Source organism: Onychostoma macrolepis, chromosome 07 (genome assembly GCF_012432095.1).
Source record: "Onychostoma macrolepis isolate SWU-2019 chromosome 07, ASM1243209v1, whole genome shotgun sequence".
NCBI lineage: Eukaryota > Metazoa > Chordata > Actinopteri > Cypriniformes > Cyprinidae > Onychostoma > Onychostoma macrolepis.
In genome coordinates, this window is record NC_081161.1 from 30,424,784 (window position 1) to 30,438,845 (window position 14,062).

General features: G+C 38.4%; 1 protein-coding gene across 10 annotated transcripts in view; it reads right to left on the reverse strand.

The window, feature by feature from the left end:
- The window catches only part of tjp1a (tight junction protein 1a), a 129,323-nt gene that overhangs the window by 35,568 nt on the left and 79,693 nt on the right, over window positions 1-14,062 (reverse strand). For all 10 annotated transcript variants that reach the window (XM_058782071.1, XM_058782072.1, XM_058782074.1 and 7 more), the window contains 4 exons: window positions 8,173-8,297; window positions 3,678-3,780; window positions 2,666-2,966; window positions 2,275-2,378 (listed from right to left, as the gene is read on the reverse strand). In XM_058782071.1, the coding sequence (XP_058638054.1) occupies window positions 2,275-2,378; window positions 2,666-2,966; window positions 3,678-3,780; window positions 8,173-8,297 (633 nt within the window). The remainder of the gene's footprint in view (window positions 1-2,274; window positions 2,379-2,665; window positions 2,967-3,677; window positions 3,781-8,172; window positions 8,298-14,062) is intronic.

Below are 14,062 nucleotides of genomic sequence, written 5' to 3' on the forward strand. Positions count from 1 at the left end.
AATTTTGCGAGCCCTGGGTTTCCTCAATTATTTAAAGAAAAGTCAACTGATCGCTTTTTACAGTGTTAATTTGGGCTCCTCCTCAATGCATCCTATAGAAATGTTGTCAAATCTCTCACACATCCAGTCGGTTTTTGCATTTTTTATCATGTAGACAACAGGTTAAGTAAAAATATTAATATGCAAGAGCGAATAAATATAGCAAAATGCTCCTCTTTATAATTATTTTTCTAGCTGACTGATGAGCTTATGGGTGGCCAGTGGTTAGGTATTTTAACGTGGCATTGTTTACAAGCTTTACAAGATTTCCAGTTTGACACAGAATGAGCGATTACATGAGACATTTCAATAAGTGTAGGCTCTCTTATAAAATAGCCTACCTTTTGATATTAATTCACATTCATTTCATACTTTCACTTGCCGCTTGAACTGAGGCGCTAAAGCGACTGCGCCTGCCGCATTAAAGAGCGCCAAAACCGTGAATTTGGCAGAATGTTAAAACTGATACTTTGTTTATTAAAAAGTAACAAAGCACAAAACTTATTGTGATTACTGGACGGCAAGTGCGCTGCAAACAGGCTAATATGAAGTTCACGCATTTACAGAACTCAGCATATAGACTAAAGATCTTGATAACAAAAAGCCATATATTAGTAATGATTATAAACGAGAATTGTTAACGATATTGCCAATATCCACACAGCTGACAGCTTTACCTGTTGAAGTTTGTTCAAGTTGTGCATGAAATAGACACTGCTTTTCTGCACTTTAACTTTGCACGTCTCTGTCATTTTGATCTCTCGCGTTGCACGACTGAGCTGCGTTTAGCAGGCGTTTCGGTAGAGATAAGGACTGTTTGAAACTCCTTTTTTCCATTAAAACTTTAAATTTAATTCAGTTTAATACATGGACATAAAAATGTGATCGCAAAACAATCAGGAAAAAAAATCAAGTCATAACATAGTCGCCATTGGCGACCTCAGCAAAAACTTAACTTGCAAATTAATATTTTTGGTCGCAAATGTGACCGTTTTAGTCGCAGTTTGGAGCACTGCTGCATTTTTTAAATTAAAAATACAGAAAACAGTAATATTAGGAAATACTATAACAATTTAAAACAAATGTTTTTTACAAATGTAATTTATTTATGTAATGCAAAGCTGAATTCACCGGCCATTCAAGTGTCACAGATTCTACTATGCTGATTTGGTGCTTATCATATGATTCGTATTATTATCAAAATTGAAAACAGTGGTGCTGGTGCTACAATGCGGAAATTGTGATACATTTTTTTTTCAGGATTCTGTGATGAATTGATGAACAGAAAGTTAAAAGGAATAGAGCTGATTTGAAATGGTAATCTTTTGTAACATTCTAAATGTTTTTAATGTCTCTTTTAAACAGTTTAATGTATCCTTGCTAAATAAAATAATTTCTTTAAAAAATCTGAATGGTAGTATATATGTAGCAAAAAAAAAAAAAAAATTGCTGTCCTTTATTTTCCATTTACAGAGATTTGCAACAAGCCTGCTGGCATTGTGCTCTATGTCCTGCAGTTTCACTCCAGTGCGCTCTGGGATATGCTCTGTTCCACTCAGTAAGCACTAGCCTCATAGCCAAAACTAGTGAGTTAGTTGATACTTCTTATATTCTTTAGTAGAAATTAAACAGTATATATATATATATATATATATATATATATATATATATATAGGTAGAAATTAAAGTATAATAATCCAAACATTAAGAATGAGGGTGAAAGAGGTTTAACCAATTTAATTTTGAGTGTGCTTAGTTACTGTACCTAAAGATGCTGTAATTGCCTTTATGGAAATATCCCTAAAAGATATCACACTCATCTGCCCTAGTCTTTAAGGACAGACAGTGACCACAAGCAACTGTCAGATTCTTCATTCAGCCAATGAGAAGGCTTTTGAGGCGCTATCTGCCTGTCAATCATTTTGAACGTTCACAGTGGGTAGTCCATATATGGGAAGCCAAATGCTGAGAGCATGATAGATCAACTTGGAGCGGTTTTCATAAGTTTAGAGAGAGCCAAATGTTCACAATTTCTCATCTGTCAACAATGACTTAAACAGCCAAACACTTTTATAGATATATCAAGACAGAGGAAAACAAAGGGTCCACAACACTGTTGAAGCTTTTCAGCACAAGTAACGGTACCAGTAACTACAGCTAGTACCGCTCACTCCGTGATTATCTAGTCCTCTTCTGAAACCATCTCTGATCCATCCCAGACACCACTTCTCATACCTTCAGGACGACGTCTCCCTCTTGTATGTTGCCATCACGGGCTGCGAGGCTCTCGGGAGAAATGTCCTTTACAAAAATGTGGCTGGCCAGACGCAGGCCGTATTCTGCGCACAACAGAAAATACACACAAGAATGAACAATAACAGACATAATCCGCTTAAATTAATGAGTGACTGATAAATCTGGCTACTGAGTAACTTACTACAGCTTTGTTCTTGTTGAAAGCACCCTGTGGGTATTTATGCCAGTAGACTAATCACAGCTATTAGCTAATGTACAACAGCCTGCATTACACCTGTTTACACATTCTAATATGTTTGCCAAGCCCTCTGTTGAAGCCATCAATAGTAATTAACAGGTTTGTCCTCCAATTTTGAACAGCTCCACCCACCTTCATTCTTGCGGGACTTGACGAGTGTGACTTTGGAAGGTCGTGGCGGGACGTTGGACGCAACTGATCGTCTGTCTGAGCGTGGGGAAATGCTCCTCTCACGGGAATTACTATGGTCCCTCCTTCCGGTGCTGCCGCTGCGCTCGGTTCTTCTGCTAGTGCCTCCACTCGCTCCCCCTGCACGTGCTGGTCCCTCATAATCATCCTCCTCAGTGTCGTCCTCTTCCTCTCGCTCTGACATAGTCTCTCTGTCTCCCCCTCGACTTACAGGAATCTGCACCTTCCGCTTTCTGCGGATAGTCTGAGCAGGCAATACATCAACATTTTAACCAGATGAATAAGATTAACATTCTAAAAGATAATAATAGAACATATTAATATATTAACATTAGCAAGGACAATAGCAAATCATCTGTTATAAACCATTATTTCGCAGCTCTCTGGAATACTTCATTCTGATTGGTCAATGCATTTTGTAATCAAATGTGGCCATTAATTGCACTTAGACTCAATTAATTATATTACATATTCAAATGTTTTTGGGGAATATCTGAGTGTGCATATTATTTTCCTATGTATCTTCATTTAAAGTGTGGATTCATCAATTATGTCAGTATCAGCTGTGAATGTGTGTATCCATATCATTCGTATCACAGAAAACCTGAAGTACTGATTAAACTCTGCACTTAAAAAAAATCTAGCTCTAAAAGGTCATGCCTCTTCAGAGAGGACAAAAAAACCCCCAAAAAAACACAGAAAGTGTCTAGACACTGACTAACAGCTCCTGTACGCTCACAAAGACAAGCACTCTGCAGTACTGCAGTTTGACTCCCAGCATTCCTCACTGCTTAATGTAAAGCTCAGTCATGACCGATCACCTCCACGTCCTGCCTCCCTCAAGTTCTTCCATCCTCCATCACAGCCCACTACTCACATCTGTAGCCCAGTTAAGACTCAAGGTTGTACAGGACTGATGCAATGTAGGAGGGATGATGCTGTGTTGTTAACTTACAATTTTGGCATTCTTTCCACTTTTCCTCAGCTGCTGAACAGCGTAGGCATGCTCCACATTGTCCATGGAGACACCATTTACCATCACCACTCTATCATTCTCTCTGCAGACAAAAAAAAATTATTGTGAAGAAAAGAAAAATCTAAATGATATAACAAATATAGATTTTTTTTTATAAATTAGAATTAAAATGTATATGCTATAATTACACAGAATTGTAATTACATATAAACATATACATACATACGTGTGTGTGTGTATATATATATATATATATATATATATATATATATGTGTGTGTGTGTGTGTGTGTGTGTGTGTGTGCATGTGTGTGCGTGTGCGTGTGTGTGTGTGTATATATATATATATATATATATATATATATATATATATATATATATATATATATATATATATATATATATTTTTTTTTTTTTTTTTTTAGGGTGTCAACGTTAACACATGCGATTAATAAAAAAATTTTAACGCGTTAATAGTTTTTTAACACAGATTAACGCTTGATAAGGTTTGACCCCAACTTCTTCCCGTCATCACAGCGCGGAAGGTTATCTATCATTGTGTGATGAGGGGACAGCACCAGTGTTGCCAGGGCAGCGGCACAAGTGGGCTGTTTTGAAAATACAGCCGCGAGAAAAATTACAGAGCCGTGCTTTGTGGTTTTTTTGGCCTACTTTTATAATGTTCTGCGAGCGCCCAAAGTATATATAGACAAATAAAAATTTAAATAGATCCTTTTACTAATGTGTATTATACTTGGAATGTAACATACCTGGCAACTTAAGAACAGAGAGGCGGTTGTAACATCAAACAACGTGAGTTTCAGCAAAGCAGCAGAAATAAACATGACAACAGCCACTATAGATTATATAAGATAATAAACACACGATTACGATAGGATATTTGTATGTGATTTTTTAGAGGAATGTGTACATCTGAAATGATAATTTGTGCAGTGATATAAAAGGTTATAAACAGCATATTTTAACAACAGTAAACGACCAAATTCCACATGTGATCGCAAAAGGAAGTTATTACAAACACTCGATGGTGGTTTGAAGTGAGTTCTGAGTAAAAGTGTACTATTAATCTCATAAATTGTCTTATGAAGCATGATGCTAATATTAGCTCTAATGCAGCTGCAGAACAGGTCCAATTCTTCTTTATAATGTATTTTGTCATAATACTTCACGTAAGGTCACAAGAAAATGTTTTGTTGTATTTATTTAGAAATACTTTTGATAATAGTTGGGTAAATGTATACTGGGATTGAAGCGATGTGGCTTGGTAAACGTTTTATTGCCAGTATAAAGGCAGATAATGGCTGAATAAAAACAAAAGAATAATGATAAAAGAATAATAAGGATTATGTCTCATAAGTTACCTGGCGGAAGTGTGAAAGGTTCTGTTTCCTTGTCATGCATTTCTTTATTTCAACACATTTACAGGTAAATCCTAGTATTTTAAATTTGCGATTAATCATGATTAAACACAGTCCACGACTGTGATTAACGCGATTACATTTTTTAATCGATTGACAGCACTAATATATATATATATATATTAGGGCTGGGACGGTACACAGATGTCACGGTTCAGTACGTACCTCGGTTCGAGGGTCACGGTTCGATACGATTTCGGTACAACAGGGGGAAAAAAAATCTACTATGCTCAGTTTCTTTTCATTTATTTTGAACAGACAGTAGTGCAAATTACATTTTTTCCCCATCTAGATGTGAAAATACTAAATATTGTTACGTTACATATATATAAAATCTGTTTTGTTTTCATTGTGAGTGTACACAAATAAAAGCAGACCTTTATACAGTGATTATTAATAAGACAATAAGTGTTTAAAGTTGATTCTACTGGTATAAGGAAAGAGTTGAAGTGATCACGCCGGAGCACACACACACACACACACACACACACAAAACACATCAGTTCCAGCATTGCAGTTGGTACTTTATCAAGATAAAATACAGTGAACCAAACATCAGCGCACCCTCCTCTGTGTCACTGTTGGAACGGGACTGAAGTACAAAGCCTATCATTTACATAATAAATAATAGTTTAGCATTCAGATACATTACATCGCAAATACGGAAATATTATGGAATATTTGGATTTGTGCCAAATGAGAGAGGTAGGGTACTCGAGCACAAAGCTCCATTTCGCAAACAGTTGAGTGCGCAAGCCTTTAAAGTATACTCCCTTGTCAGTCTATGTGAGAGACGCGTTCAGAATCAGCACATGGTCACTGTCTAGGGGGCTTTGTTTTCAAGTGCGCAACTCATGGCATTCACTGTTCTTCTGCTGGCGGTTATCAAACAGCGCTGCATTACTGCAGGCGCCCCCTTCTGGATTGGGGGTGAGTTGCCTGTATTCGTCGTAAGGCCTCATGCACCGAACCGAGACGCCCGTACCGTGACGTTCGGTACGAATACATGTACCGTGCCACCCCTAATACATATGCATACATATATACGTATACATACACACACACACACACACACACATACGTACGTACATACGTATGTATGTATGTATGTATGTATGTATATATATATAAAATAAGTATTTGAACACCCTGCTATTTTGCAAGTTCTCCCACTTAGAAATCATGGAGGGGTCTGAAATTGTCATCGTAGGTGCATGTCCACTATGAGAGACATAATCTAAAAAAAAAAATCCAGAAATCACAATGTATGATTTTTTAACTATTTATTTGTATGATACAGCTGCAAATAAGTATTTGAACACCTGTCTATCAGCTAGAATTCTGACCCTCAAAGACCTGTTAGTCTGCCTTTAAAATGTCCACCTCCACTCCATTTATTATCCTAAATTAGATGCACCTGTTTGAGGTCGTTAGCTGCATAAAGACACCTGTCCACCCCATACAATCAGTAAGAATCCAACTACTAACATGGCCAAGACCAAAGAGCTGTCCAAAGACACTAGAGACAAAATTGTACACCTCCACAAGGCTGGAAAGGGCTACGGGGAATTGCCAAGCAGCTTGGTGAAAAAGGTCCACTGTTGGAGCAATCATTAGAAAATGGAAGAAGCTAAACATGACTGTCAATCTCCCTCGGACTGGGGCTCCATGCAAGATCTCACCTCGTGGGGTCTCAATGATCCTAAGAAAGATGAGAAATCAGCCCAGAACTACACGGGAGGAGCTGGTCAATGACCTGAAAAGAGCTGGGACCACCGTTTCCAAGGTTACTGTTGGTAATACACTAAGACGTCATGGTTTGAAATCATGCATGGCACGGAAGGTTCCCCTGCTTAAACCAGCACATGTCCAGGCCCGACTTAAGTTTGCCAATGACCATTTGGATGATCCAGAGGAGTCATGGGAGAAAGTCATGTGGTCCGATGAGACCAAAATAGAACTTTTGGTCATAATTCCACTAAACGTGTTTGGAGGAAGAAGAATGATGAGTACCATCCAAGAACACCATCCCTACTGTGAAGCGTGGGGTGGTAGCATCATGCTTTGGGGTGTTTTTCTGCACATGGGACAGGGCGACTGCACTGTATTAAGGAGAGGATGACCGGGGCCATGTATTGCGAGATTTTGGGGAACAACCTCCTTCCCTCAGTTAGAGCATTGAAGATGGGTCGAGGCTGGGTCTTCCAACATGACAATGACCCGAAGCACACAGCCAGGATAACCAAGGAGTGGCTCTGTAAGAAGCATATCAAGGTTCTGGCGTGGCCTAGCCAGTCTCCAGACCTAAACCCAATAGAGAATCTTTGGAGGAGCTCAAACTCCGTGTTTCTCAGCGACAGGCCAGAAACCTGACTGATCTAGAGAAGATCTGTGTGGAGGAGTGGGCCAAAATCCCTCCTGCAGTGTGTGCAAACCTGGTGAAAAACTACAGGAAATGTTTGACCTCTGTAATTGCAAACAAAGGCTACTGTACCAAATATTAACATTGATTTTCTCAGGTGTTCAAATACTTATTTGCAGCTGTATCATACAAATAAATAGTTAAAAAATCATACGTTGTGATTTCTGGATTTTTTTTTAGATTATGTCTCTCACAGTGGACATGCACCTACGATGACAATTTCAGACCCTCCATGATTTCTAAGTGGGAGAACTTGCAAAATAGCAGGGTGTTCAAATACTTATTTTCCTCACTGTATGTATATATATATATATATATATATATATATATATATATATATATATATATATACATATATATACATATACATACATACATATATATATACACACATATATATAATTTTTTTTTTTGAGAAGAAAATAATCTAAATGTTTTTATTTGTATGTATACAAATAGACAGATACATATTTATTTTTTATTTCATTTAAAATGCATTTTTATACATACAAATATTAAATTATACAAATTTTATTTATTTTTATTTAAATAACTAGCTGTTAGTTAAAAAATCTGTTTTAAATGTTGAATATCCTAAATATTAAATATCTTACTGTAAAAGTCCTTCCGCTGGTCCCCCTTTGAGCACATCTGAGATCACTATAGAGGTCTCTCCGCTCTGAAAATGAGGGTTGTCACGGCCCCCTGAGATGGCGATTCCAAACCCAAAACCTGGCGCCTGCAAAGGACATGAACATACACAGTGTAGAGTGAGATCTTGGAATTCACAGCACATCTCTGAATAATTACATTACATGGGATAGAATGATGAAGACCAATATGTAGGTTACTCTGTGTGTGTGTGTGTGTGTGTGTGTGTGTGTGTGTGTGAGAGAGACAGCGAGAGAGAGAGAGAGAGAGATATGCATTTGCAATGTCTGGCAACTTTTCAAACTCCCAGGTGTCTGAAGCTCTGTGCTCTCACTTTTGCACTCAAGCAATCACAAAGAAAGCAAGATGAGACTGAAGAGGTAGAGAGTGACAGACAGACTCCAGACAGATGGCCAGAGGGCAGAGCTCTGTTTAGAGCCTTTCCTGATGTCACTGGGCGTCTTCACTCACACACACACAAACACACACACACTGGTCTGTTCTACCTCTCTCTGCCATCCAAACCATCTGGCCTTCCTCTAAACACAAACATCTATAAATCATAACAAGAGCTTGAGCAGGTGAGGAGCACATATAATCACAGGGGGAAAGAATACAGCCTTGTTTATTTTGCGGATAGTAACAGAGGCAGCTATGTAATACTGTTAGCCAGGAGCGTTCTGACACAGCTAAAGAGATTCCACCTATTAAAAAAAGCCCCTAGTAAAAGGCTCACACCTGTTATCTTGTCTAGCCTGTTAGTACATCAAAAAACAGGTCACAAGTGGGACTGACTGAACTGAAGTGTTACACAGACAGAAACCGAACCAAGATGTGCGTGAGTGACCACAGTACTCCATCTCTTACAGAAGGAGAGGCTTAATAATACTGTGCCCAACTGACTGTTGCATAATCTCTGACTCGTTCTCAGACTCTGGTTTAGATAGGTTTGAGCCTAGGAACATGCAGGAAGAGGAAAAGGAACAGGAAGTGGAGCAGAGCAGGCATTTTGTCCTCTCTCACACTGCTTCCTGCCATCTGGGGGATCAGCTATTGTGTACTCAATGACCACACATCCTGTAACTAGGCATCCCAAAAGAGAAGAGAGAGGAGGAGGAAAGAAAGACAAATAGAACGAGTAGGGATGCACTAATATTAATATTCTGGTTATTACCCATAATACACATATAAGCGAATAATTTTCATGGCCAAAATCAACATTAGATACTACTTAGATGCTACTTATTAGATACAAAAAACAAAACAAAAATATACACACACACACACACACACACACACACATACATACACATATACATACACACATATATACAGTATCTCAAAGAAGTGAGTACACCCCTCACATTTTTGTAAATATTTTATTATATCTTTTCATGTGACAACACTGAAGAAATCACACTTTGCTACAATGTTAAGTAGTGAGTGTACAGCTTATATAACAGTGTAAATTTGCTGTCTTCTCAAAAACACACAGCCTTTAATGTCTAAACCGCTGGCCACAAAAGTGAGTACACCCCTAAGTGAAAATGTCCAAATTGGGCCCAAAGTGTCAATATTTTGTGTGGCCACCATTATTTTTCCAGCACTGCCTTAACCCTCTTGGGCATGGAGTTCACCAGAGCTTCACAGGTTGCCACTGGAGTCCTCTTCCACTCCTCCATGACGACATCACGGAGCTGGTGGATGTTAGAGACCATGCGCTCCTCACAGATGCTCAATAGGGTTTAGGTCTGGAGACATGCTTGGCCAGTCCATCACCTTTACCCTCAGCTTCTTTAGCAAGGCAGTGGTCGTCTTGGAGGTGTGTTTGGGGTCGTTATCATGTTGGAATACTGCCCTGCGGCCCAGTCTCCGAAGGGAGGGGATCATGCTCTGCTTCAGTATGTCACAGTACATGTTGGCATTCATGGTTCCCTCAATGAACTGTGGCTCCCCAGTGCCGGCAGCACTCATGCAGCCCCAGACCATGACACTCCCACCACCATGCTTGACTGTAGGCAAGACACACTTGTCTTTGTACTCCTCACCTGGTTGCCGCCACACACACTTCACACCATCTGAACCAAACAAGTTTATCTTGGTCTCATCAGACCACAGGACATGGTTCCAGTAATCCATGTCCTTAGTCTGCTTGTCTTCAGCAAACTGTTTGCGGGCTTTCTTGTGCATCATCTTTAGAAGAGGCTTCCTTCTGGGACGACAGCCATGCAGACCAATTTGACGCAGTGTACGGCGTATGGTCTGAGCACTGACAGGCTAACCCCCCACCCCTTCAACCTCTGCAGCAATGCTGGTAGCACTCATACGTCTATTTCCCAAACACACCCTCTGGATATGACGCTGAGCACGTGCACTCAACTTCTTTGGTCGACCATGGCGAGGCCTGTTCTGAGTGGAACCTGTCCTGTTAAACCGCTGTATGGTCTTGGCCACTGTGCTGCAGCTCAGTTTCAGGGTCTTGGCAATCTTCTTATAGCCTACGCCATCTTTATGTAGAGCAACAATTCTTTTTTTCAGATCCTCAGAGAGTTCTTTGCCATGAGGTGCCATGTTGAACTTCCAGTGACCAGTATGAGAGAGTGAGAGCGATGACACCAAATTTAACACACCTGCTCCCCATTCACACCTGAGACCTTGTAACACTAACGAGCCACATGACACAGGGGAGAGAAAATGGCTAATTGGGCCCAATTTGGACATTTTGACTTAGGGGTGTACTCACTTTTGTGGCCAGCGGTTTAGACATTAACGGCTGTGTGTTGAGTTATTTTGAGGGGACAGCAAATTTACACTGTTATACAAGCTGTACACTCACTACTTTACATTGTAGCAAAGTGTCATTTCTTCAGTGTTGTCACATGAAAAGATACAATAAAATATTTACAAAAATGTGAGGGGTGTATTGATTTTTACCTTTTATGGTCATTTTCACAATTAAGCCATTTTTTCTAAAAGTGTGCATCATCATTTGAGTCAAATTCTTACATTTAATCAGTCAATTAGAATAATAAGACATTTGGGCTGTTATCAAGCAAATGAGATCAGTATCAACAAAATTAATCTTTGAATTTGAATTTTGAATTTCTGAAGTGGCATTTAGATGCACTTGCACCCTGCTTAATGCAGGACATGAATGCATTTAACCTGCAATTACACATGCATATGTAATGTTTTAATACTGTAAACATAAAACGTTGAATACTGATATATGAAATTATAAAAAAAAAAAAATTTAAAGATACTTTAAATGTGAAATTACAATCGCCAGTAGGTGGCATCAAGTCAAGTCACTGCGATTGAACCGAATCATTTAAACAGTTGATTCATTCAGGAATGAAATGCCATCATGTTGCTCAGAGATGCAAAACAGTGCTGTGGCTTTGTTTGGAATTATTTTTGTTGTAGAAATGGAGCAAAAACAGGAAATATGGTGTCTACAACGTAAGTCTCTTAATATTAACTTCTTGTTTATTAAACTGTTGTATAAAATCAATATCACATTTGTAATCATGCTGATTTTTGGAGGGAAAAACAGCACTGTTCGTGTAATATTAACTATATGAAATGATATAAAGTCCCCATATCTAGAATTTTGTAATGCATTTTAATATCATGCAGTGAAAACGCACTGTAAATGCGCACGCGGGCTAGTCTAACCTACTAGACTTCATCATTCGTCATGTATGCGTGCACTCTCTGTAGGTGTTTTGTTTGTTTTTTGCAGTATACTCAATGTCAAATCGCACATCGTTAAAACAACAATTATGATATTATCGCAGCCCCTTACGTGAGCATCCTGACAATTAAAGGCCTTAACGATTGCACCTGATGAGCCTGAACATTTTGCCACACACTTGTCCCTGCATTTCTTGTGTTTGGCACTCTCTCTGTATTTAATCGGTTTCCTTTCATTTTCTCTCTTCTTCAGCTCTTTGCATTTCCCGCGGTAGTTAGCTCCCTGTCACCTGACAGCAGAAAGCAGTTGACTGAGTGATTGACAGCTAATATTAACCAATCTAAAATCCGTATTAAATTTAAGAACGTAAAGATGAAGTTATGCAACGTTTGATAGAACAGCAGACTGGTCACCGTATCAGCACACAGAAGGCACATAACTGTGAAAGTTTTAAGAGAAATGAAAACAGGTCGCACTACAACAATTATATGCACTTGCACAAATGCTCCCAAATATATTTTGAGGTCGCACAGATTAAATTATGGAAGCATATGCGACCAAAATGGTCATTTCAAGCCTTGTAGAGATTTTCATAGTCGAATCGGAATTTTTGAATCATGCCGATAGTCGACTGATAGTCGAATCATATATTTGGGGGCGGCGGGGCAAAATACATTACCAAGAGTCAAGTCAGACATTCGACAGTCACATACACAGGGAAAATGTGTAACGGATAGGGTTGGGTACCGTTCACATTTGAACCGGTACGGTACCAGTATCAGGACCTGAAATTCGGTACCGGTACCCAACGGTACCTTTTTTCGGTACTTTACTCTCTGTGTAATAACAAAAACATTTATTTCAGTGAAAAAATAAGTCCAAAACTCTCAATTTCAACATTTTGAACAATAGGGCCCTACAATTTCTTCCAGAAATTCTTGTTTTATTTTTTCTGATAATCAAATGAAGGCATGAAACATTTATTTAATTTTTAATCAAATGAAAATGAAACCCTTTTATTTTTTGGCAAACAAACAGAGGTTTACTGTTGATATTAATACATGGTAGAAAAATTGTGTGAATATTCCTTTAAAAAAGTTTTAATAATAATAATTGTATTTTTTCTACAATTAAGTGGTTAATGTGGTTGTAATAATTATTTGGTAACACTTTATTTTAGGGTCTCTTAGCTAGTTGCTTATTAGCATGCATATTACTACAATATTAGCCATTTATTAGTACTAATTAAGCACATATTAATGTCTTATTCTACATGGCCTTATTCTACATCCCTAATCCTACCCAATAACTAAACTTAACAACTACCTTACTAACTATTAATAAGCAGCCAATTAGGAATTTATTGAGGGAAAAGTCATAGTTAATAGTGAATAAGTGTTCCCTATTCTAAAGTGTTACCAATTATTTTTTATCATTTAATTGTTTTATTTAAATTTGTCAGTAAATGGAATATATAAAGACGTACATTATACTGTACAAAAGTAATACAAGAGTAATATATTTCTGTTACACCGCACTTTTATTTTGACAGGTTGCCATGAAGTTTCTGTGTATACAGTATGATATGATGCTGGTTTTCTCAAATTAAACGGTAAAATTCTCATGAAGTGACTCTGACAGCCTGTAAGTTCATGTGTTCATGTTGTGAGATGCAGAGGCCGAAAATCACCGCGAGTTCATGTGTGCTTCAGTATTAAACAAAACCGCGTCTCCGCCATTCATACATACCGAGGCTAACGGAACATGCAGGATTCATATTTAAACCGTCTTTTTGCATTTTAATATTCACATACACTATCGCGATTCGAATTAAGTGACAGACATTCTTTTATTCATCCAAAAATTATGAATTCCGTGGCATTCCGCGCTATAGAGTAAATTCCGTTTATATGAATGGACTCCGCCATCCTGTCCGCGTCATGTGACCCTAGAAATGTAAGCACACTTCAGAACATTTCGGTTTGCCCTGTGTGTTGAATTTTAAAGAGTTGCAGGTGTGACGAGTCACAGGGTCTCTCTCTCTCTCTCTCTCTCGTATGCGCCCAAATGCGTTATCAGGTACCGAAATTTGGTACCGAATGATTTAATGTGAATCGATATTCGGTAGTACCGACGCAATTCGGTCCGTAAAAGTA